The sequence below is a fragment of the Pseudophryne corroboree genome, chromosome 4, assembly GCF_028390025.1.
Source record: "Pseudophryne corroboree isolate aPseCor3 chromosome 4, aPseCor3.hap2, whole genome shotgun sequence".
NCBI lineage: Eukaryota > Metazoa > Chordata > Amphibia > Anura > Myobatrachidae > Pseudophryne > Pseudophryne corroboree.
In genome coordinates, this window is record NC_086447.1 from 488,642,229 (window position 1) to 488,668,297 (window position 26,069).

Consider the following 26,069-nt stretch of genomic DNA (forward strand, 5'->3'; position numbering starts at 1 on the left):
AGATGAGCACTCTGCAGCCACCACAGCAGAGACACCCTGGCCCTTGGGGACAGGGTGATCAACCGATGCATCTGAAGATGCGATCCGGACCATTTGTCCAACAGATCCCACTGAAAGATCCTTGCATGGAACCTGCCGAAGGGAATTGCTTCGTAAGAAGCCACCATCTTTCCCAGGACTCGCGTGCAGTGATGCACCGACACCTGTTTTGGTTTCAGGAGGTCCCTGACCAGAGATGACAATTCCTGGGCCTTCTCCACCGGGAGAAACACCTTCTTCTGTTCTGTGTCCAGAATCATGCCCAGGAAAAGCAGACGCGTCGCAGGAATCAGCTGCGACTTTGGGATATTCAGAATCCAGCCGTGCTGTTGCAACACTTCCTGAGAGAGTGCTACGCTGACCAACAACTGCTCTCTGGACCTCGCCTTTATGAGGAGATCGTCCAAGTACGGGATAATTATAACTCCCTTCTTCCGAAGGAGTATCATCATTTCGGCCATTACCTTGGTAAATATTCTCGGTGCCGTGGAGAGACCAAACGGCAACGTCTGGAATTGGTAATGACAGTCTTGTACCACAAACCTGAGGTATTCCTGGTGAGGTGGGTAAATGGGGACATGCAAGTAAGCATCCTTGATGTCCAGCGACACCATAAAATCCCCCTCTTCCAGGCTTGCAATAACCGCCCAGAGCGATTCCATTTTGAACTTGAACTTCTTTATATAAGTGTTCAAGGATTTTAAATTCAGGATGGGTCTCACCGAACCGTCCGGTTTCGGTACCACAAACATTGTGGAATAGTAACCCCTGCCCTGTTGAAGGAGGGGGACCTTGATTATCACCTGCTGAAGGTACAGCTTGTGAATTGCCGCCAGTACTACCTCCCTTTCCCTGGGAGCAGCTGGCAAGGCTGATTTGAGGTAATGGCGAGGGGGAGTCGCCTCGAACTCCAGCTTGTATCCCTGAGATACAATTTGTACAGCCCAGAGATCCACTTGTGAGCGAACCCACTGGTTGCTGAAGTTTCGGAGACGCGCCCCCACCGCACCTGGCTCCGCCTGTGGAGCCCCAACGTCATGCGGTGGACTTAGTGGAAGCAGGGGAGGATTTTTGTTCCTGGGAACTGGCTGCCTGGTGCAGCTTCTTTCCTCTACCCTTGCCTCTGGCCAGAAAGGATGCTCCTCTGACCCGCTTGCCTTTCTGAGGCCGAAAGGACTGCATTTGATAATACGGTGCTTTCTTAGGCTGTGAGGGAACCTGAGGTAAAAAAGTCGACTTCCCAGCAGTTGCTGTGGATACGATGTCCGAGAGACCGTCCCCAAACAATTCCTCACCCTTATAAGGCAAAACCTCCATGTGTTTTTTAGAATCAGCATCACCTGTCCACTGCCGAGTCCATAATACTCTCCTGGCAGAAATGGACATTGCATTAATTCTAGATGCCAGCAGGCAAATGTCCCTCTGTGCATCCCGCATATATAAGACGTCTTTTATATGTTCGATGGTTAGCAAAACAGTATCCCTGTCGAGGTAATCAATGTTGTCTGACAGGGTATCAGTCCATGCTGCTGCAGCACTACACATCCAGGCTAAAGCAATAGAAGGTCTCAGTAGAGTACCAGAGTGTGTATACACAGACCAGGATAGCTTCCTGCTTTCTATCCGCAGGATCCTGTAGGGCGGCCGTATCCTGAGACGGCAGTGCCACCCTTTTAGATAAGCGTGTTCGCGCCTTGTCCACCCTAGGGGATGTTTCCCAACGTAACCTATCCGTTGGCGGGAAAGGTTACGCCATCAGTAACCTCTTAGAAATCACTAGTTTCTTATCAGGGGAACTCCACGCTTCTTCACACAAATCATTTAATTCATCAGATGGGGGAAAAGTCACTGGCTGCTTTTTCTCCCCAAACATAATACCCCTCTTGGTGGTAACCGGGTTAATATCAGAAATGTGCAATACATCTTTCATTGCAGTAATCATGCATCGGATGGCTTTTGTAGACTGTACATTTGTCTCATCCTCATCTACACTGGAGTCAGACTCCGTGTCGACATATGTGTCTACCATCAGAGCTAGCGGGCGTTTATGAGCCCCTGACGGCTTCTGAGTCGCCTGGGCAGGTGCGGGCTGAGACCCCGGCTGTCCCAAGGCTGCTGCGTCATCGATCCTTTTATATAAGGAGTTGACACTGTCGGTTAAGACCTTCCACATATCCATCCAATCAGGTGTCGGCCCCGTCGGGGGCGACACCACACTTATCTGCCTCTGCTCCGCCTCCACGTAACCCTCCTCATCAAACATGTCGACACAGCCGTACCGACACACCGCACACACACAGGGAATGCTCAGACTGAGGACAGGACCCCACAAAGTCCTTTGGGGAGACAGAGAGAGAGTATGCCAGCACACACCACAGCGCTATATAACACAGGGATTTACACTGCTAATAAGTGATTTTCCCAATAGCTGCTTGTCTGTATCGATTTGCGCCTAAATTTATGTGCCCCCCCTCTCTTTTTAACCCGTCTTGTACCTGGATACTGCAGGGGAGAGCTTGGGCAGCGTGCTTCCAGCGGAGCTGTGAAGGGAAAATGGCGCTGGGGTGCTGAGGAAGAAGGCCCCGCCCCCTCAGCGGCGGGCTTCTGTCCCGCGTTTTCTGTAACTTAATGGTGGGGGTTTTTACACATATACAGTTAACTGACTGTATTGTGTGTATTTTATGCCAAAAGGTATTATAATTGCTGTCCAGGGCGCCCCCCCCCCCCCCAGCGCCCTGCACCCTACAGTGACCGGAGTGTGTGGTGTGCTGTGGGAGCAATGGCGCACAGCTGCAGTGCTGTTCGCTACCTTAATGAAGACAGGAGTCTTCTGCCACCGATTTCATCGTTCTTCTTCTGTCTTCTGGCTCTGCAAGGGGGACGGCGGCGCGGCTCCGGGAACGGACGATCGAGGTCAGGCCCTGTGTTCGAACCCTCTGGAGCTAATGGTGTCCAGTAGCCTAAGAAGCACAAGCTAGCTGCAAGCAGGTAGGTTTGCTTCTCTCCCCTCAGTCCCACGTAGCAGTGAGTCTGTTGCCAGCAGATCTCACTGAAAATAAAAAACCTAACAAATACTTTCTTTTCTAGCAAGCTCAGGAGAGCCCACTAGGAGCACCCAGCTCTGGCCGGGCACAGATTCTAACTGAGGTCTGGAGGAGGGGCATAGAGGGAGGAGCCAGTGCACACCAGATAGTACCTAATCTTTCTTTTAGAGTGCCCAGTCTCCTGCGGAGCCCGTCTATTCCCCATGGTCCTTATGGAGTTCCCAGCATCCACTAGGACGTCAGAGAAATATAAATTTTCTTGGCGGGGGCTCATACATATATACAGTGCCCAACTGTATATATGTTTACTTTTGTCAAAAGGAGGTCCAAATGCTGCCCAGGGCGCCCCCCCCCCCCTGCGCCCTTACAGTGACCGGAGTATGTGAGGTGTGTGGGAGCAATGGCGCACAGCTGCAGTGCTGTGCGTTACCTCTGTGAAGAACGGAGTCTTCTGCCGCCGATTTCAAAGTCTTCTTGCTTCTCATACTCACCCGGCATCTGTCTTCCGGCTCTGCGAGGGGGACGGCGGCGCGGTTCTGGGATCGGACGGCGAGGGTGAGATCCTGCGTATGATCCCTCTGGAGCTAATGGTGTCCAGTAGCCTAAGAAGCAGGACCTAGCTTCAGAGAGTAGGGCTGCTTCTCTCCCCTCAGTCCCATGATGCAGGGAGTCTGTTGCCAGCAGAGCTCCCTGAAAATAAAAAACCTAACAAAATACTTTCTCTCAGCAGACTCAGGAGAGCTCACTGAAAAGCACCCAGCTCGCTCTGGGCACAGTATCAAACTGAGGTCTGGAGGAGGGGCATAGAGGGAGGAGCCAGAGCACACCAGAACCTAAATTCTTTCTTAAAGTGCCCATGTCTCCTGCGGAGCCCGTCTATCCCCATGGTCCTTACGGAGTCCCCAGCATCCACTAGGACGTTAGAGAAAATAAGATTTTACTCACCGGTTAATCTATTTCTCGTAGTCCGTAGTGGATGCTGGGAACTCCGTAAGGACCATGGGGAATAGCGGCTCCGCAGGAGACAGGGCACAACTAAAGAAAGCTTTAGGACTACCTGGTGTGCACTGGCTCCTCCCTCTATGACCCTCCTCCAGACCTCAGTTAGGATACTGTGCCCGGAAGAGCTGACACAATAAGGAAAGGATTTTGAATCCCGGGTAAGACTCATACCAGCCACACCAATCACACCGTATAACTCGTGATACTATACCCAGTTAACAGTATGAAATATAACTGAGCCTCTCAACAGATGGCTCAACAATAACCCTTTAGTTAAACAATAACTATATACAAGTATTGCAGACAATCCGCACTTGGGACGGGCGCCCAGCATCCACTACGGACTACGAGAAATAGATTTACCGGTGAGTAAAATCTTATTTTCTCTGACGTCCTAGTGGATGCTGGGAACTCCGTAAGGACCATGGGGATTATACCAAAGCTCCCAAACGGGCGGGAGAGTGCGGATGACTCTGCAGCACCGAATGAGCGAACTCTAGGTCCTCCTCAGCCAGGGTATCAAACTTGTAGAATTTAGCAAAGGTGTTTGACCCCGACCAAGTAGCTGCTCGGCAAAGTTGTAAAGCCGAGACCCCTCGGGCAGTCGCCCAAGAAGAGCCCATCTTCCTCGAGGAATGGGCCTTTACAGATTTAGGATGCGGCAGTCCAGCCGCAGAATGTGCAAGTTGAATCGTGCTACAGATCCAGCGAGCAATAGTCTGCTTTGAAGCAGGCGCACCCAACTTGTTGGGCGCATGCAGGATAAATAGCGAGTCAGTCTTTCTGACTCCAGCTGTCCTGGAAACATAGATTTTTAGGGCCCGGACTACGTCCAGCAACTTGGAGTCCTCCAAGTCCCGAGTAGCCGCAGGCACCACAATAGGCTGGTTCAAATGAAACGCTGAAACCACCTTTGGGAGAAATTGGGGACGAGTCCTCAATTCCGCCCTATCCATATGGAAAAACAGATAAGGGCTTTTACAAGACAAAGCCGCCAATTCTGACACACGCCTGGCCGAAGCCAAGGCCAACAGCATAACCACTTTCCACGTGAGATATTTTAGTTCCACGGTTTTAAGTGGTTCACCAATGCGACTTTAGGAAATCCAACACCACGTTGAGATCCCAAGGTGCCACTGGGGGCACAAAAGGGGACTGAATATGCAGCACTCCCTTAACAAATGTCTGAACTTCAGGTAGTGAAGCCAGTTCTTTTTGGAAGAAAATCGATAGAGCCGAAATCTAGACCTTAATGGAACCCAATTTTAGGCCCATAGTCACCCCTGACCGTAGGAAGTGCAGAAATCGACCTAGCTGAAATTCCTCCGTTGGGGCCTTCCTGGCCTCACACCACGCAACATATTTCCGCCATATGCGGTGATAACGGTTTGCGGTCACTTCTTTCCTAGCTTTAATTAGCGTAGGGATAACTTCCTCCGGAATGCCCTTTTCCTTCAGGATCCGGCGATCAACCGCCATGCCGTCAAACGCAGCCACGGTAAGTCTTGGAACAGATAGGGCCCCTGCTGCAGCAGGTCCTGTCTGAGCGGCAGAGACCATGGGTCCTCTGAGATAATTTCTTGAAGTTCTGGGTACCAAGATCTTCTTGGCCAATCCGGAACCACGAGTATAGTTCTTACTCCTCTCCTTCTTATTATTCTCAGTACCTTGGGTATGAGAGGCAGAGGAAGGAACACATACACCGACTGGTACACCCACGGTGTAACCAGCGCGTCCACAGCTATCGCCTGAGGGTCCCTTGACCTGGCGCAATAACATTTTAGCTTTTTGTTGAGGCGGGACGCCATCATGTCCACCTGTGGCCTTTCCCACCGGTGTACAACCATTTGGAAAACTTCTGGATGAAGTCCCCACTCTCCCGGGTGGAGGTCGTGTCTGCTGAGAAAGTCTGCTTCCCAGTTGTCCACTCCGGGAATGAACACTGCTGACAGTGCTAACACATGATTTTCCGCCCATCGGAGAATCCTTGTGGCTTCTGCCAATGCCATCCTGCTTCTTGTGCCGCCCTGACGGTTTACATGGGCGACCGCCGTGATGTTGTCTGACTGGATCAGCACCGGCTGGCGTTGAAGCAGGGGTCTTGCCTGACTTAGGGCATTGTAAATGGCCCTTAGTTCCAGAATATTTATGTGTAGGGAAGTCTCCAGACTTGTCCATAGTCCTTGGAAGTTTCTTCCCTGTGTGACTGCCCCCCAACCTCGAAGGCTGGCATCCGTGGTCACCAGGATCCAGTCCTGTATGCCGAATCTGCGGCCCTCTAGAAGATGAGCACTCTGCGGCCACCACAACAGCGACACCCTGGTCCTTGGAGACAGGGTTATCAGCCGATGCATCTGAAGATGCGATCCGGACCACTTGTCCAACAGATCCCACTGAAAGATCCTTGCATGGAACCTTCCGAATGGAATTGCTTCGTAAGAAGCCACCATCTTTCCCAGGACTCGCGTGCAGTGGTGCACCGACACCTGTTTTGGTTTTAGGAGGTCTCTGACTAGAGATGACAACTCCTTGGCCTTCTCCTCCGGGAGAAACACTTTTTTCTGTTTTGTGTCCTGAACCATCCCCAGGAACAGTAGACGCGTTGTAGGAACCAGCTGCGACTTTGGAATATTCAGGATCCAGCCGTGCTGTTGTAGCACTTCCCGAGCTAGTGCTACACCGATCAACAACTGTTCCCTGGACCTCGCCTTTATAAGGAGATCGTCCAAGTACGGGATAATTAAAACTCCCTTTCTCCGAAGGAGTATCATCATTTCGGCCATTACCTTGGTAAATACCTGCGGTGCCGTGGACAGACCAAACGGCAACGTCTGGAATTGGTAATGACAATCCTGTACCACAAATCTGAGGTACTCCTGGTGAGGAGGGTAAATGGGGACATGCAGGTAAGCATCCTTGATGTCCAGTGATACCATGTAATCCCCCTCGTCCAGGCTTGCAATCACCGCCCTGAGCGATTCCATCTTGAACTTGAACCTTTTTATATAAGTGTTCAAGGATTTTAAATTTAAAATGGGTCTCACCGAGCCGTCCGGTTTCGGTACCACAAACATTGTGGAATAGTAACCCCGTCCTTGTTGAAGGAGGGGTACCTTGATTATCACCTGCTGAGAATACAGCTTGTGAATCGCCTCCAGCACTGCCTTCCGGGGGGGCTGTCGGCAAGGCAGATTTGAGGAAACGGCGAGGGGGAGACGTCTCGAATTCCAGCTTGTACCCCTGAGATACTACTTGTAGAATCCAGGGATCCACCCGTGAGCGAGCCCACTGGTCGCTGAAGTTCTTGAGACGGGCCCCCACCGTACCTGGCTCCGCCTGTGGAGCCCCAGCGTCATGCGGTGGACTTAGAGGAAGCGGGGGAGGACTTTTGTTCCTGGGAACTGGCTGTATGTTGTAGCTTTTTCCCTCTGCCTCTGGGCAGAAAGGACGCGCCTCTAACCCGCTTGCCTTTCTGGGGCCGAAAGGACTGTACCTGATAATACGGTGCTTTCTTTGGCTGTGAGGGAACATGGGGTAAAAATGCTGACTTCCCAGCTGTCGCTGTGGAAACGAGGTCCGAGAGACCATCCCCAAACAACTCCTCACCCTTGTAAGGCAAAACTTCCATGTGCCTTTTAGAATCAGCATCACCTGTCCACTGCCAAGTTCCTGGCAGAAATGGACATTGCGTTTATTTTAGATGCCAGTCGGCAATTATCCCTCTGTGCATCTCTCATGTATAAGACTGCATCTTTAATATGCTCTATGGTTAGCAATATAGTGTCCCTGTCTAAGGTACAGAGAATCTGACCACGCAGCTGCAGCACTGCACATTCATGCTGAAGCAATAGCTGGTCTCAGTATAATGCCTGAGTGTGTATATACAGACTTCAGGATAGCCTCCTGCATTCTATCTGCAGGCTGAGACGGTAGTGCCATTCTTTGACAGACGTGTAAGCGCTTTATCCACCCTAGGGGATGTCTCCCAACGTGACCTATCCTCTGGCGGGAAAGGGTACGCCATTAGTAACCTTTTAGAAATTACCAGTTTCTTATCGGGGGAAACTCACGCTTCTTCACACATTTAGTTCATCAGATGGGGGAAAAACCACTGGAAGCTTTTTTCTCCCCAAACATAATACCCTTTTTTGTGGAACCTGGGGTAATATCAGAAATGTGCCACACATTTTTTATTGCCGTAATCATGTAACGGGTGGCTCTATTGGAATGTACAGTAGTCTCATCGTCGTCGACACTGGAGTCAGTATCCGTGTCGACATCTGTGTCTGCCATCTGAGGTAGTGGGCGTTTTAGGGCCCCTGATGGCTTTTGAGACACCTGGGCAGGCACGGGCTGAGAAGCCGGCTGTCCCACATCTGCTATGTCGTCAAACCTTTCATGTAAGGAGTTGACACTGTCACGTAATTCCTTCCACATGTCCATCCACTCAGGTGTCGACCCCGCAGGGGGTGACATCACATTTATCGGCATCTGCTCCGCCTCCACATAAGCCTCCTCATCAAACATGTCGACACAGCCGTACCGACACACCGCACACACACAGGGAATGCTCTGACTGAGGACAGGACCCCACAAAGTCCTTTGGGGAGACAGAGAGAGAGTATGCCAGCACACACCAGAGCGCTATATAATGCAGGGATTAACACTACCCACAGTGATTTTTCCCTTATAGCTGCTATAATACACAGATTTGCGCCTAAATTTAGTGCCCCCCCTCTCTTTTTAACCCTTTGAGCCTGAAAACTACAGGGGAGAGCCTGGGGAGCTGTCTTCCAGCTGCGCTGTGAAGAGAAAATGGCGCCAGTGTGCTGAGGGAGATAGCCCCGCCCCTTTTTCGGCGGACTTCTCCCGCTCTTATAATCATAATGTGGCAGGGGTATTTTACACATATATAGCTTATTAGGTTATAATATGTGTGATTTGTCACTCCTAAGGTACTCTAATTGCTGCCCAGGGCCCCCCCCCCCCAGCGCCCTGCACCCATCAGTGACCGGAGTATGTGGTGTGCACAGGGAGCAATGGCGCACAGCTGCAGTGCTGTGCGCTACCTTAATGAAGACCGGAGACTTCTGCCGCCGATTTCCTGGACGTTCTTCTTGCTTCTGGCTCTGCAAGGGGGACGGCGGCGCGGCTCCGGGACCGGACGACCGAGGCTGGGCCTGTGTTCGATCCCTCTGGAGCTAATGGTGTCCAGTAGCCTAAGAAGCCCAAGCTAGCTGCAAGCAGGTAGGTCCGCTTCTCTCCCCTAAGTCCCTCGTAGCAGTGAGTCTGTTGCCAGCAGATCTCACTGAAAATAAAAAACCTAAAATATACTTTCTTTTCTAGGAGCTCAGGAGAGCCCCTAGTGTGCATCCAGCTCAGCCGGGCACAAAATTCTAACTGGGGTCTGGAGGAGGGTCATAGAGGGAAGAGCCAGTGCACACCAGGTAGTCCTAAAGCTTTCTTTAGTTGTGCCCAGTCTCCTGCGGAGCCGCTATTCCCCATGGTCCTTACGGAGTTCCCAGCATCCACTAGGACGTCAGAGAAATACAATTTGGTATGATGGGCTGCTTCCCCTGCAGCTTAGATGGAAAGTTGAATTGGATACTTTGTAAGAGGAGGACAGGGGGTTAATGCTTTGGTGTCCCTGCACGGCTATGGCATATGCCAGACAACAGCAGATTCAATTAGATCTTTTGGATAGGGCTAATTGGAAACCTCTTCGGCCCAATAGGCTTGGGCGATTGACATGATTCCTGTCCTAGTGCAGCCTCTGGGGCTGATTTGTGACACCTGTTCTGGTCTTGCCCCTAGGTTTCTTCATCTGGTCTCACGTTGTAGTGTTCACTCTAGGATTTTTTTAGGGCAGGGTGCTGAGAATTGAAGAGGGCACATTTTTGATGTGACGCTTTGCGCACAAAGCATAGCGCATATGTTTATAGTTTTTGTACATACATTTTGCCCTTAGTAAATCATATACCCATACATTCATATAAGACACCTAACATATGTACTGAGAAACATACTGTATATGTCCAGTCTTCTTGGAAGATCGGCTGTAGCATATACATAAGTAGATAATTATAAATGTCTTTTCCAGTGCTGAAGTAGTTATAATCCGTATGTGTTATAAAATAGAAAAGTTAAACAATGGGTTTTTAACACTGCTTACCCTGTTCTTTCCCTTTTTATCAGAGTGCTGTATTATTTACAGTGCCTCCTCTGCCAACCAGTTGGCTAAGGACAGAAATTGTGTTCCAATTTCAGAGGTGGGCAAGGAGCAGACGACAACATTGTAACATGCACTGACTGTTGCATTCTGTATACAAGGGGGCGATTTATGGTCCTGCAGGGTGCTTTTTCACATTTCAAAAATGGGCAGGGTGCAGCACCCTGCTGAAACAGCCTAGAAGGAACACTACGTTGTAGGCTAAGGGGTAAACTGTTCTACACATGTCTGCAATGTCTTGAAGACTAAATGTTATTATGATTTTTTTTAATTGACTTAATAGGTAGGAGTCCCACAAGTAGATGTATAACATAGCCTGCCACAGATCAGACACACATCTATCCCAACATTTTGGATCTTCTCAAGTCCACCCAACCATGCCCACAAGCCACTCCCACTATCAACATTTCTTTTCAGGGTTCAGGAATGAGGATAGTTTAACCCGTAGCTGAATAGTTCAGCATTAACCAATGACTGGACTCTAAGTCAGAAAAAAAAAAAAATCCAATATTCAAGAGAACTAAATAAAAGTTGTTATTAAAACATAACACCTTTCACTTAAGTAATAACTCATTTATGTATGTATGTATGTATGTATGTATGTATGTATATGTATGTATGTATGTATGTATGTAATCCTTAATGTAAAATAGGAAATAGAAAATAGTCACAAAGGATTTCCAAGACCAGGTAAAGTGCTTTTATATATGCCAAGGAACAATGAAGGTGACCTTTCAAAATAAATATATATTTTTTGTTTCATTTGAACTAAAATTCCTGTAAAATCCAAGTTTCACTTCAGAACAAAAATGTTTTTTTCCTCCCAAAAAAAAAAACTTTCTACATAAATTTGTGTAATTAAAGAAGAAATTAACAAACAAAACAATTTTCATTACAGTTTGCCTATCTGCTGTATTTTTAAAAGTTGTTATTCATTTGAATTTTTGCCTTTTGTATCATTTGTTTTTGCTCTAAGGTTTAAAAACAAAGAAAAACAAACAAAAACTTTGTATTATACAATATATCTGTCAGCCATTCCCTTAATCTGACTGCAGAATACCCAAACCTTTAAAATATAAATACTACAAATACCATTAGTTTAAAGCTACATATAGATGCAGAATACAAATCTGCAGTAATATTCTAGCCCTCTGTTTGTCTTTCAGGAAAACAAGCAGCAGAAATACAATTCGCTACACAAAAGGCTTCTGCGTTCACTGTAATACAGTATACGCATGTCCCGGATATAAAAAAAAAAAAAAAAAAAAAGACAAAAAATGTCAGTAGAGATTTTCTATATATCACACAGACGATGAATTTGCTGCTTCCAGTGTTTGGTTTATAAAAGAGACGGCGCTGGCTTGTATCTGGAATGCCTGTGCTTGGATTGGATGGCCAGGCACAGGTTGGGGTACAGGGTGTACAGTTAAAGCTTGATTAGTATGGTCAGGGACACGGACACTTTGGTTTAAGATGCCATGGGATTGTTGAGTTTGCACAGGAGTCCGTCCCTGCAGCTGATCGAGTGCTTCCTTTGAGAGAGTGATAACATGCATCTGCTCTGGCAGCACAGTCTGCATCCTGCTTTCCATCAAGTCAATGTTGTGAATTGATTGTACTTGTTGTTGGTGGGATGTGATGGACAAACCATGCATGGATGGAGGCTGATGAGTGATCAGGGCAAGGTTTGTAGCTTGGTCTGTTATGCTTTGAGACGCATCAGTAGTGACAATACTAATGCCTTGACCGTGTCCTGACATGAAGTTCAGGTTATGGACACCATCTGTGACCAGTAATTGTATTTCCTGCCCATTAGGGGTCGCTAGCTGGTACTGCTGCAGCTGGAGTATGTTCCTTGCTTCGTCTGGTCCTCCAGCACTGGCTTCAATGTCCTGTGATTGTTTTTCTTTGCTGTGGATTTTCAGGTGAGTTTTCAGATTATCCATGCGGGAGAACTGCACTTTGCAGTCTGGACAAGAGAACGGCTTCTTTCCCGTATGCAGAATGCAATGTCTCCTTTTGGCACTGGAGTCTGAAAACGTTTTCCCACAAATGTTGCAAGAATAAGGCTTTTCCCCCCTGAAAGGAAAAACAGTGTTCATAATGTATTCAATATAAACACTATATGAAACCTAGAAAAGCTGATCACAAGATCTCACACATTCCATAAATTAAAAAGATTTGTGTTAAAGTATAAAAATACAGCAACCCATACACTACATTACAGGTAGGCAAACAATGACACTCAACTGCTGCTATGGTATGATAAAACAGTGGCAGGGCATGTTGGTATGTAATAGCCTATCCTATGGAGAATATTATACTGTACAAAATAATGTACTAAGGCAGCAGTGGCCAACCTGTGGCTCTTGTGCCTCATGTGGCTCTTTCTTTATTCAATTGTGGCTCCCGACATTCAAAATCACGTGACCACAACAGATCCGAAAACCGCTGCACTCCAGCCAGATACGCATCAGCACTATGGGGACTAAGAACTGAGGGAGCCACCAGCAAACAGAGGACACATAAGGGGCTGCTGCAATGGCACGAGTTGGGGGGCAGCTGCAGTGACGTATGAGGGTGTGCTGGAGTGACACGAGGGGAACTCGCTGGGATGACACAGGAGGGTCCTGGCAGGAGAGACACAATGGGGGTGCTGGCTGGAGTGACACAGGAGGGTGATAGCAAGAGGCACATGGGGAGCTGGCAGGAGTGACACAGGAGGGTGCTGGCAGGAGTGACACATTGACACATGGGGGAGCTGGCTGAAGTGACACAGCAGAGTGCTGGATCGAGTGACACATAGGGGAGCTAAAGTGTATTATGTGAATCTGGCTTTTTTGATATATTTTATGTGGAAGTGGCTTTTTCAAAGTATTTTATGTGGCTCTCGCTTTTTCAATGTATTTTATAGCATGGGCATAGCCTAGCAGGCACAAGGCCACAACCTTTTTTTGCACGTGCCTTTGGCTCGATGTTGGCTCTTTGACGTGCCTAACAAGATTTTTTGACTCTTTGTCTCTGACTGCTTGGCCACCCCTGTACTAAAGGCTTAAAATTATAACCACAAAGTGTTCTTAAAGTAGTATTCAACTTTTATTTCAATTAATCTTTTATTTTTCCTATGATGTGTAGTTCGACAGCAGCCTGCCCCTGAACTACATGGCAGATTAATAACCATTTACTCAGCTCACACTCTTCTGTACGGCGTTAGAAGTACTTCATTCTCACTATATTGTGACCTTGGCATGTTGTCATAAGATATGAAGCTGGGCGAACAAGACGCATTATGAAAAAATATATTATTCCAATTCCTCTGATGCTAATGAAAGAAGATATTAATAAACCTCAGTATCATCAATTGTGTCCTCTGGCTAATAAGCATAACAGAAGCAACTGCCATTTCTCTGACGTCCTAAGTGGATGCTGGGGACTCCGTCAGGACCATGGGGATTAGCGGCTCCGCAGGAGACAGGGCACAAAACTAAAGCTTTAGGATCAGGTGGTGTGTACTGGCTCCTCCCCCTATGACCCTCCTCCAAGCCTCAGTTAGGTTTTTGTGCCCGTCCGAGCAGGGTGCAATCTAGGTGGCTCTCTTAAGGAGCTGCTTAGAAAAAGTTTTTAGGTTTCTTATTTTCAGTGAGTCCTGCTGGCAACAGGCTCACTGCATCGAGGGACTTAGGGGAGAGAAGTTCAACTCACCTGCGTGCAGGATGGATTGGCTTCTTAGGCTACTGGACACCATTAGCTCCAGAGGGAGTCGGAACACAGGTCTCACCCTGGGGTTCGTCCCGGAGCCGCGCCACCGACCCCCCTTGCAGATGCTGAAGATTGAAGGTCCAGAAACCGGCGGCAGAAGGCTTTTCAGTCTTCATGAAGGTAGCGCACAGCACTGCAGCTGTGCGCCATTGTTGTCACACACTTCACACCAACGGTCACGGAGGGTGCAGGGCGTTGCTGGGGGCGCCCTGGGCAGCAATGTATAATACCTTATTCTGGCTAAAAATACATCACATATAGCCCCTGGAGGCTATATGGATGTATTTAACCCCTGCCAGGTCTCAGAAAAACGGGAGAAGAAGCCCGCCGAAAAGGGGGCGGGGCCTATTCTCCTCAGCACACAGCGCCATTTTCCCTCACAGAAAGGCTGGTGGGAAGGCTCCCAGGCTCTCCCCTGCACTGCACTACAGAAACAGGGTTAAAACAGAGAGGGGGGGCACTTATTTGGCGATATGTATATATATATATATTAAAATGCTATAAGGGAAAAACACTTATATAAAGGTTGTCCCTGTATAATATAGCGTTTTTGGTGTGTGCTGGCAAACTCTCCCTCTGTCTCCCCAAAGGGCTAGTGGGGTCCTGTCCTCTATCAGAGCATTCCCTGTGTGTGTGCTGTGTGTCGGTACTTGTGTGTCGACATGTATGAGGACGATGTTGGTGAGGAGGCGGAGCAATTGCCGGTAATGGTGATGTCACTCTCTAGGGAGTCGACACCGGAATGGATGGCTTATTTAAGGAATTACGTGATAATGTCAACACGCTGCAAGGTCGGTTGACGACATGAGACGGCCGGCAAACCAATTAGTACCTGTCCAGGCGTCTCAAACACCGTCAGGGGCGTTAAAACGTCCTTTTACCTCAGTCGGTCGACACAGACACGGACACTGACTCCAGTGTCGACGGTGAAGAAACAAACGTATTTTCCTTTAGGGCCACACGTTACTTGTTAAGGGCAATGAAGGAGATGTTACATATTTCTGATACTACAAGTACCACAAAAAAGGGTATTATGTGGAGTGTGAAAAAACTACATGTGGTTTTTCCTGAATCAGATAAATTAAATGAAGTGTGTGATGATGCGTGGGTTTCCCCCGATAGAAAATTATTGGCGGTATACCCTTTCCCGCCAGAAGTTATGGCGCGTTGGGAAACACACCTTAGGGTGGATAAGGCGCTCACACGCTTATAAAAACAAGTGGCGTTACCGTCTCCAGATACGGACGCCCTCAAGGAGCCAACTGATAGGAGGTTGGAAAATATCCTAAAAAGTATATACACACATACTGGTGTTATACTGCGACCAGCGATCGCCTCAGCCTGGATGGGCAGCGCTGGGGTGGCTTGGTCGGATTCCCTGACTGGAAATATTGATACCCTTGACAGGGACAGTATTTTATTGACTATAGAGCATTTAAAAGATGCATTTCTATATATGCGAAACTCTGGCATCAAGAGTAAGTGCGATGTCCATATCTGCCAGACGATGTTTATGGACACGACAGTGGTCAGGTGATGCAGATTCCAAACGGCACATGGAAGTATTGCCGTATAAAGGGGAGGAGTTATTTGGGGTCGGTCCATCGGACCTGGTGGCCACGGCAACAGCTAAAAAATCCACCCTTTTTACCCCAAGTCACATCTCAGAAGAAAAAGACATAGTCTTTTCAGCCTCAGTCCTTTCGTCCCCATAATATCTGCCCAGAGATAGAGGTAAGGGAAGAAGACTGCAGCAGGCAGCCCATTCCCAGGAACAGAAGCCTTCCACCGCTTCTGCCAAGTCCTCAGCATGACGCTGGGGCCGTACAAACAGGTGCGGTGGGGGGTCGTCTCAAGAGTTTCAGCACGCAGTGGGCTCACTCGCAAGTGGACCCCTGGATCCTACAAGTAGTATCCCAGGGGTACAGATTGGAAATTCGAGACGTCTCCCCCTCGCAGGTTCCTGAAGTTTGCTTTACCAACGTCTACCTCCGACAGGGAGGCAGTATTGGAAACAATTCACAAGCTGTATTCCCAGCAGGTGATAATCAAAGTACCCCTCCTACAACAAGTAAAGGGGTATTATTCCACACTATATTGTGGTACTGAAGCCAGACGGCTCGGTGAGACCTATTCTAAATGGAGTCACTCAGAGCAGTGATAGCGAACCAGGAAGAAGGGGACTATATGGTGTCCCTGGACATCAAGGATGCTTACCTCCATGTCCAAATTTGCCCTTCTCACAAAGGGTACCTCAGGTTCGTGGTACAAAACTGTCACTATCAGTTTCAGACGCTGCCGTTTGGATTGTCCACGGCACCCCGGGTCTTTACCAAGGTAATGGCCGAAATGATGATTCTTCTTCAAAGAAAAGGCGTCTTAATTATCCCTTACTTGGACGATCTCCTGATAAGGGCAAGGTCCAGAGAACAGTTGGAGGTCTGAGTAGCACTATCTCAAGTAGTTCTACGACAGCACGGGTGGATTCTAAATATTCCAAAATCGCAGCTGTCTCCGACGACACGTCTGCTGTCCCTAGGGATGATTCTGGACACAGTCCAGAAAAAGGTGTTTCTCCCGGAGGAGAAAGCCAGGGAGTTATCCGAGCTAGTCAGGAACCTCCAAAAACCAGGAAAAGTGTCAGTGCATCATTGCACAAGGGTCCTGGGAAAAATGGTGGCTTCTTACGAAGCGATTCCTTTCGGCAGATTTCACGCAAGAACTTTTCAGTGGGATCTGCTGGACAAATGGTCCGGATCGCATCTTCAGATGCATCAGCGGATAACCCTGTCTTCAAGGACAAGGGTGTCTCTTCTGTGGTGGCTGCAGAGTGCTCATCTACTAAAGTGCCACGGTTTTGCATTCAGGACTGGGTCCTGGTGACCACGGATTCCAGCTTGAAAGGCTGGGGAGCAGTCACACAGGGAAAAAATTTCCAGGGAGTGTGATCAAGTCTGGGGACTTCTCTCCGCATAAATATACTGGAGCTAAGAGCAATTTACAATGCTCTAAGCTTAGCAAGACCTCTGCTTCAAGGTCAGCCGGTATTGATCCAGTGGGACAACATCACGGCAGTCGCCCACGTAAACAGACAGGGCGGCACAAGAAGCAGGAGGACAATGGCAGAAACTGCAAGGATTCTTCGCTGGGCGGAAAATCATGTGATAGCACTGTCAGCAGTTTTCATTCCGGGAGTGGACAACTGGGAAGCAGACTTCCTCAGCACGACCTCCACCCGGGAGAGTGGGGACTTCATCGAGAAGTTGTTTCCACATGATTGTGCACCGTTGGGAAAGACCAAAGGTGGACATGATGGCGTCCCGCCTGAACAAAAAACTGGACAGGTATTGCGCCAGGTCAAGAGACCCTCAGGAAATAGCTGTGGACGTTCTGGTAACACCATGGGTGTACCAGTCGGTGTATGTGTTCCCTCCTCTGCTTCTCATACCAAAGGTACTGAGAATTATAAGACGTAGAGGAGTAAGAACTATACTCGTGGCTCCGGGTGGGCCAAGAAGGACTTGGTACCCGGAACTTCATGAGATGCTCACAGAGGACTCAGGGCCTCTGCCGATAAGAAGGGACTTGCTTCAGCAAGTACCGTGTCTGTTCCAAGACTTCCCGCGGGTGCGTTTGACGGCATGGCGGTTGAACGCCGGATCCTACAAAAAAAAAAAAAAAAAAGGCATTCCGGAAGAGGTCATTCCTACCCTGGTCAAAGCCAGGAAGGAGGTGACCGCACAACATTATCACCACATGTGGCGAAAATATATTGCGTGGTGTGAGGCCAGGAAGGCCCCACGAAGAAATTTCAACTCGGTCGATTCCTGCATTTCCTGCAAACAGGAGTGTCTATGGGCCTCAAATTGGGGTCCATTAAGGTTCAAATTTCGGCCCTGTCGATTTTCTTCCAGAAAGAATTGGCTTCAGTTCCTGAAGTCCAGAAATTTGACAAGGGAGTACTGCATATACAACCCCCTTTTTGTGCCTCCAGTGGCACTGTGGGATCTCAACGTAGTCCTGGGATTCCTCAAATCACGTTGGTTTAAACCGCTCAAATCTGTGGATTTGAAATATCTCACATGGAAAGTGACCATGATGTTGGCCCTGGCCTCGGCCAGGCGAGTGTCAGAATTGGCGGCTTTGTCTCACAAAAGCCCATATCTGATTGTCCATTCGGACAGGGCAGAGCTGCGGACTCGTCCCCAGTTTCTCCCTAAGGTGGTGTCAGCGTTTCATCTGAACCAGCTTATTGTGGTACCTGCGGCTACTAGAGACTTGGAGGACTCCAAGTTGCTAGATGTTGTCAGGGCCCTGAAAATATAGATTTCCAGGACGGCTGGAGTCAGGAAAACTGACTTGCTGTTATCCTGTATGCACCCAAAAAAAAAAAAAAAACTGGGTGCTCTTGCTTTTAAGCAGACGATTGCTAGTTGAATGTGTAGTACAATTCAGCTAGCACATTCTGTGGCAGGACTGCCACAGCCAAAATATATAAATGCCCATTCCACAAGGAAGGTGGGCTCATCTTGGGCGACTGCCCGAGGGGTCTCGGCCTTACAACTTTGCCGAGTTGCTACTTGGTCAGGGGCACACCCTGGCTGAGGAGGACCTGGAGTTCTCTCACTCGGTGCTGCAGAGTCATCCGCACTCTCCCGCCCGTTTGGGAGCTTTGGTATAATCCCCATGGTCCTGACGGAGTCCCCAGCATCCACTTAGGACGTCAGAGAAAATAAGATTTTACTTACCGATAAATCTATTTCTCGTAGTCCGTAGTGGATGCTGGGCGCCCATCCCAAGTGCGGATTGTCTGCAATACTTGTACATAGTTATTGTTACAAAAAAAATCGGGTTGTTATTGTTGTGAGCCATCTGTTCAGAGGCTCCTACGTTTGTCATACTGTTAACTGGGTTTAGATCACAAGTTATACGGTGTGATTGGTGTGGCTGGTATGAGTCTTACCCGGGATTCAATATCCTTCCTTATTGTGTACGCTCGTCCGGGCACAGTATCCTAACTGAGGCTTGGAGGAGGGTCATAGGGGGAGGAGCCAGTACACACCACCTGATCCTAAAGCTTTAGTTTTGTGCCCTGTCTCCTGCGGAGCCGCTAATCCCCATGGTCCTGACGGAGTCCCCAGCATCCACTACGGACTACGAGAAATAGATTTATCGGTAAGTAAAATCTTATTTTCACTGGGCCCATAGCTAGAAGCACCTAGGTGTTAGTCATTTCTAATTCACAAGGCACAGGTGACAAGGGCCATGTTAACATATAAGCAAACTGGGCAGCTGACCAGGACCCCACAATTCGTGGGGTCTTTGAGCAGGGCTGGGGTGAGCCTCTCTAACTGCCTCCCAGCCTGCAGCCAGACAGTGAATAGCTGTCAGCATGCTGACTGGTGGATGGCAGAAGCTACCCACCAATCAGAGTTATTACAGCTATTCACTGTATGGAAGCATGTTTTTGAGAGACAATGAACATGTTGAGAGATGCTGCGGGACCGTAGGAGGGGTTAGTTATTAGATGTTTCTCTAACGTCCTAGTGGATGCTGGGGACTCCGTCAGGACCATGGGGGGGTAGCGGCTCCGCAGGAGACAGGGCACAAAAAGTAAGCTTTTAGGATCACATGGTGTGTACTGGCTCCTCCCCCTATGACCCTCCTCCAAGCCTCAGTTAGGTTTTTGTGCCCGTCCGAGCAGGGTGCAATCTAGGTGGCTCTCATAAAGAGCTGCTTAGAAAAAGTTTTTTAGGTTTCTTATTTTCAGTGAGTCCTGCTGGCAACAGGCTCACTGCTACGAGGGACTTAGGGGAGAGAAGTGAACTCACCTGCGTGCAGGATGGATTTGCTTCTTAGGCTACTGGACACCATTAGCTCCAGAGGGATCGAACACAGGCCCAGCCATGGAGTCCGGTCCCGGAGCCGTGCCGCCGACCCCCCTTGCAGATGCCGAAGTTGAAGAGGTCCAGAGGTCCGGAAACAGGCGGCAGAAGACTTTCAGTCTTCATAAGGTAGCGCACAGCACTGCAGCTGTGCGCCATTGTTGTCGGCACACTTCACACCAGCGGTCACTGAGGGTGCAGGGCGCTGGGGGGGGCGCCCTGGGCAGCAATGTATAATACCTTTTTCTATGGCTAAAATACATCACATGTAGCCCTTGAGGCTATATGGATGTATTTAACCCCTGCCATATATCGCAAACTCCGGGAGAAGAGCCCGCCGTTTTAGGGGGCGGGGCCTATTCTCCTCAGCACACAGCGCCATTTTCCTGCTCAGCTCCGCTGTGAGGAAGGCTCCCAGGACTCTCCCCTGCACTGCACTACAGAAACAGGGTAAAACAGAGAAGGGGGGCATATTTTGGCGATATTTTTATATATTAAGCGCATATAACAGAAACAACACCTTTTAGGGTTGTTTATATACATTTTTATAGCGCTTTGGTGTGTGCTGGCAAACTCTCCCTCTGTCTCCCCAAAGGGCTAGTGGGGTCCTGTCTTCGATAAGAGCATTCCCTGTGTGTCTGCTGTGTGTCGGTACGTGTGTGTCGACATGTATGAGGACGATGTTGGTGTGGAGGCGGAGCAATTGCCGGTAATGGTGATGTCACCCCCTAGGGAGTCGACAAGGGAATGGATGGCTTTAATTATGGAATTACGTGATAATGTTAGCACGCTGCAAAAGTCAGTTGACGACATGAGACGGCCGGAAAACCAGTTAGTACCTGTCCAGGCGTCTCAGGCACCGTCAGGGGCTGTAAAACGTCCCTTACCTCAGTCAGTCGACACAGGTACCGACACAGATGAATCTAGTGTCGACGGTGAAGAAATAAACGTATTTTCCAATAGGGCCACACGTTATATGATCACGGCAATGAAGGAGGCTTTGCATATCTCTGATACTGCAGGTACCTCAAAGGGGGGTATTATGTGGGGTGTAAAAAAACTACCTGTAGCCTTTCCAGAATCAGAGGAATTGAATGACGTGTGTGATGAAGCGTGGGTTAACCCCGATAGAAAACTGCTAATTTCAAAGAAGTTATTGGCATTATACCCTTTCCCACCAGAGGTTAGGGCGCGCTGGGAAACACCCCCTAGGGTGGATAAGGCGCTCACACGCTTATCAAAACAAGTGGCGTTACCGTCTCCTGATACGGCCGCCCTCAAGGATCCAGCTGATAGGAGGCTGGAAACTACCCTGAAGAGTATATACACACATACTGGTGTTATACTGCGACCAGCAATAGCCTCAGCCTGGATGTGCAGTGCTGGGGTGGTTTGGTTGGATTCCCTGACTGAAAATATTGATACCCTGGATAGGGACAGTATTTTATTGACTTTAGAGCAATTAAAGGATGCTTTTCTTTATATGCGAGATGCTCAGAGGGATATTTGCACTCTGGCATCGAGAGTAAGTGCGATGTCCATATCTGCCAGAAGAAGTTTATGGACGCGACAGTGGTCAGGTGATGCGGATTCCAAACGGCATATGGAAGTATTGCCGTATAAAGGAGAGGAATTATTTGGGGTCGGTCTATCGGATCTGGTGGCCACGGCAACAGCCGGAAAATCCACTTTTTTACCTCAGGTCACCTCCCAACAGAAAAAGACACCGTCTTTTCAGCCGCAGTCCTTTCGTTCCTATAAGAACAAGCGGGCAAAAGGACAGTCATATTTGCCCAGAGGCAAAGGAAGGGGTAAGAGGTTGCAGCAAGCAACTACTTCCCATGAACAGAAGCCCTCCCCGGCTTCTACAAAGCCCTCAGCATGACGCTGGGGCTGTGCAAGCGGACTCAGGGGCGGTGGGGGGTCGACTAAAGATTTTCAGCACACAGTGGGCGCGCTCACAGGTGGACCCTTGGATCCTGCAGGTAGTATCTCAGGGTTACAAGTTGGAATTCGAAAAGTCTCCCCCTCGCCGGTTCCTAAAGTCTGCTTTACCAACGTCTCCCTCAGAAAGGGCGACGGTATTGGAAGCCATTCACAAGCTGTATTCTCAGCAGGTGATAGTCAAGGTACCCCTCCTACAACAGGGAAAGGGGTATTATTCCACACTATTTGTGGTACCGAAGCCGGACGGTTCGGTAAGACCTATTCTAAATCTGAAATCCTAGAACCTGTACATACAGAAATTCAAGTTCAAGATGGAGTCACTCAGAGCAGTGATAGCGAATTTGGAAGAAGGGGACTTCATGGTGTCCCTGGACATAAAAGATGCTTATCTGCATGTCCCAATTTACCCTTCACACCAAGGGTATCTCAGGTTCGTGATACAAAACTGTCATTATCAGTTTCAAACGCTGCCGTTTGGTTTGTCCACGGCACCTCGGGTCTTTACCAAGGTAATGGCCGAAATGATGGTTCTTCTACGAAGAAAAGGCGTATTAATTATCCCTTACTTGGACGATCTCCTGATAAGGGCAAGGTCCAGAGAACAGCTGGAAGTCGGAGTAGCACTAACCCAAGTAGTGCTTCAACAACACGGGTGGATTCTGAATCTTCCAAAATCTCAATTGACCCCGACGACACGTCTGCTGTTCCTGGGAATGATTCTGGACACTGTTCAGAAAAAGGTGTTTCTCCCGGAGGAGAAAGCAAGGGAGTTATCCGAACTTGTCAGGAACCTCCTAAAACCAGGAAATGTGTCAGTACATCAATGCACAAGAGTCCTGGGAAAGATGGTGGCTTCTTACGAAGCAATTCCATTCGGCAGATTCCACGCACGAATATTTCAGTGGGATCTGCTGGACAAATGGTCCGGATCGCATCTGCACATGCATCAGCGGATAACACTGTCACCAAGAACAAGGGTGTCTCTTCTGTGGTGGTTGCAGAGTGCCCATCTGTTAGAGGGCCGCAGATTCGGCATACAGGACTGGGTCCTGGTGACTACGGATGCCAGCCTACGAGGCTGGGGAGCAGTCACACAGGGAAGAAACTTCCAGGGCGTGTGGTCAAACCTGGAGACGTCTCTTCACATAAATATACTGGAGCTAAGAGCGATTTACAATGCTCTAAGCCTGGCAAAACCGCTGCTTCAGGGTCAGCCGGTGTTGATCCAGTCGGACAACATCACGGCAGTCGCCCACGTAAACAGACAGGGCGGCACGAGAAGCAGAAGAGCAATGACAGAAGCTGCAAGGATTCTTCGCTGGGCGGAAAATCATGTCATAGCACTGTCAGCAGTGTTCATTCCGGGAGTGGACAACTGGGAAGCAGACTTCCTCAGCAGACACGACCTCCACCCGGGAGAGTGGGGACTTCATCCAGAAGTCTTCCACATGATTGTGAACCGTTGGGAAAAACCAAAGGTGGACATGATGGCGTCCCGCCTCAACAAGAAACTGGACAGATATTGCGCCAGGTCAAGAGACCCTCAGGCAATAGCTGTGGACGCTCTGGTAACACCGTGGGTGTACCAGTCCGTGTATGTGTTTCCTCCTCTGCCTCTCATACCAAAGGTACTGAGAATTATACGGCTACGGGGAGTAAGAACAATACTCGTGGCTCCGGATTGGCCAAGAAGGACTTGGTACCCGGAACTTCAAGAGATGCTCACGGAAGAACCGTGGCCTCTACCGTTAAGAAGGGATCTGCTTCAGCAGGGACCTTGTATGTTCCAAGACTTACCGCGACTGCGTTTGACGGCATGGCGGTTGAACGCCGGATTCTAAAAGAAAAGGGCATTCCAGAGGAAGTTATTCCTACCTTGATTAAAGCCAGGAAGGAAGTAACCGCACAACATTATCACCGCATTTGGAGAAAATATGTTGCGTGGTGTGAGGCCAAGAAGGCCCCAACGGAGGAATTTCAATTGGGTCGATTCCTACATTTCCTGCAGGCAGGATTGTCTATGGGCCTCAAATTGGGGTCTATTAAGGTTCAAATTTCGGCCTTATCGATTTTCTTCCAGAAAGAATTGGCTTCAGTGCCTGAAGTACAAACTTTTGTCAAAGGTGTACTACATATACAGCCCCCGATTGTGCCTCCAGTGGCACCGTGGGATCTCAACGTAGTTTTGGAATTTCTCAAATCCCATTGGTTTGAGCCGCTCAAATCGGTAGATTTGAAGTATCTTACATGGAAAGTAACCATGCTACTGGCCCTGGCTTCAGCCAGGAGAGTATCAGAGTTGGCGGCTTTATCGTACAAAAGCCCATATCTGATTTTCCATTCGGACAGGGCAGAACTGCGGACGCGTCCTCAGTTTCTGCCTAAGGTGGTTTCGGCTTTTCACTTGAACCAGCCTATTGTGGTGCCTGCGGCTACTAGCGACTTGGAGGACTCCAAGTTACTGGACGTTGTCAGAGCATTGAAAATATATATTTCAAGGACGGCTGGAGTCAGAAAATCTGACTGGCTGTTTATCCTGTATGCACCCAACAAGATGGGTGCTCCTGCGTCTAAGCAGACGATTGCTCGTTGGATCTGTAGCACAATCCAACTTGCACATTCTGTGGCAGGCCTGCCACAGCCTAAATCTGTAAATGCCCACTCCACAAGGAAGGTGGGCTCATCTTGGGCGGCTGCCCGAGGGGTCTCGGCATTACAACTTTGCCGAGCAGCTACGTGGTCAGGGGAGAACACGTTTGTAAAATTTTACAAATTTGATACTCTGGCTAAGGAGGACCTGGAGTTCTCTCATTCGGTGCTGCAGAGTCATCCGCACTCTCACGCCCGTTTGGGAGCTTTGGTATAATCCCCATGGTCCTGACGGAGTCCCCAGCATCCACTAGGACGTTAGAGAAAATAAGAATTTACTTACCGATAATTCTATTTCTCATAGTCCGTAGTGGATGCTGGGCGCCCATCCCAAGTGCGGATTGTCTGCAATACTTGTACATAGTTATTGTTACAAAAATCGGGTTATTATTGTTGTGAGCCATCTTTTCAGAGGCTTCTTCGTTGTTATCATACTGTTAACTGGGTTCAAATCACAAGTTGTACGGTGTGATTGGTGTGGCTGGTATGAGTCTTACCCGGGATTCAAGATCCTTCCTTATTGTGTACGCTCGTCCGGGCACAGTACCTAACTGAGGCTTGGAGGAGGGTCATAGGGGGAGGAGCCAGTACACACCATGTGATCCTAAAAGCTTACTTTTTGTGCCCTGTCTCCTGCGGAGCCGCTACCCCCCCCCCCCATGGTCCTGACGGAGTCCCCAGCATCCACTACGGACTATGAGAAATAGAATTATCGGTAAGTAAATTCTTATTTTTTATTTATTCCGGTGAATGGGTGGATAGTGGCCCCTAAAATTGGCAATTATGCCTGGAGAGAACAATGCTGATTTCTCTTACGTCCTAGAGGATGCTGGGGACTCCGTAAGGACCATGGGGTATAGACGGGCTCCGCAGGAGATAGGGCACCTAAAAAGAACTTTGACTATGGGTGAGCACTGGCTCCTCCCTCTATGCCCCTCCTCCAGACCTCAGTTAGATTCTGTGCCCAGAGGAGAAAGGGTACACTGCAGAGAGCTCTCCAGAGTTTTCTGTTTTAAAATAATTTTGTTAGGTTTTTTATTTTCAGGGAGTCCTGTTGGCAACAGGCTCCCTGCATCGTGGGACTGAGGAGAGAGAAGCAGGGCTGGCTTTACGGTTGGGCTCTGTTTCTAGGCTACTGGACACCATTAGCTCCAGAGGGTGTCGGAACACAGGTCTCACCTGGGGTTCGTCCCGAAGCCGCGCCGCCGTCCTCCTCACAGATGCCGAAGATAGAAGCCGGGTGAGTATGAGAAGGCAGAAGACATCAGGCGGCAGAAGACATCAGATCTTCATGAGGTAAGGCGCGCAGCGGTAAGCTGCGCGCCATTGCTCCCACTATACACACACAGAGCAGCACTGAAGGGTGCAGGGCGCTGGGGGGGTGCCCTGGGCAGCAATATTCCTCACTTCTGGGCATGTTAAGATGGATTAGGCTGCGGAGGCAGTAAATCCAAGAATCCCCCGCCATTTTAATAAAAAAAAGCACTGGGACCGAAGCCCGCCGTCGGGTGGGCG

The 26,069-nt window shown here is 49.0% G+C and overlaps 1 protein-coding gene across 4 annotated transcripts in view; it reads right to left on the bottom strand.

Annotated features, from left to right (window-relative positions):
- Positions 1-10,991: 10,991 nt before the first annotated feature.
- ZBTB24 (zinc finger and BTB domain containing 24) overlaps positions 10,992-26,069 on the bottom strand; it is an 84,371-nt gene continuing 69,293 nt past the window's right edge. For all 4 annotated transcript variants that reach the window (XM_063917108.1, XM_063917109.1, XM_063917107.1 and 1 more), the window contains exon 7: positions 10,992-12,393. In XM_063917108.1, coding sequence (XP_063773178.1) covers positions 11,616-12,393 — 778 coding nt within the window. In that variant the 3' untranslated portion in view covers positions 10,992-11,615. The remainder of the gene's footprint in view (positions 12,394-26,069) is intronic.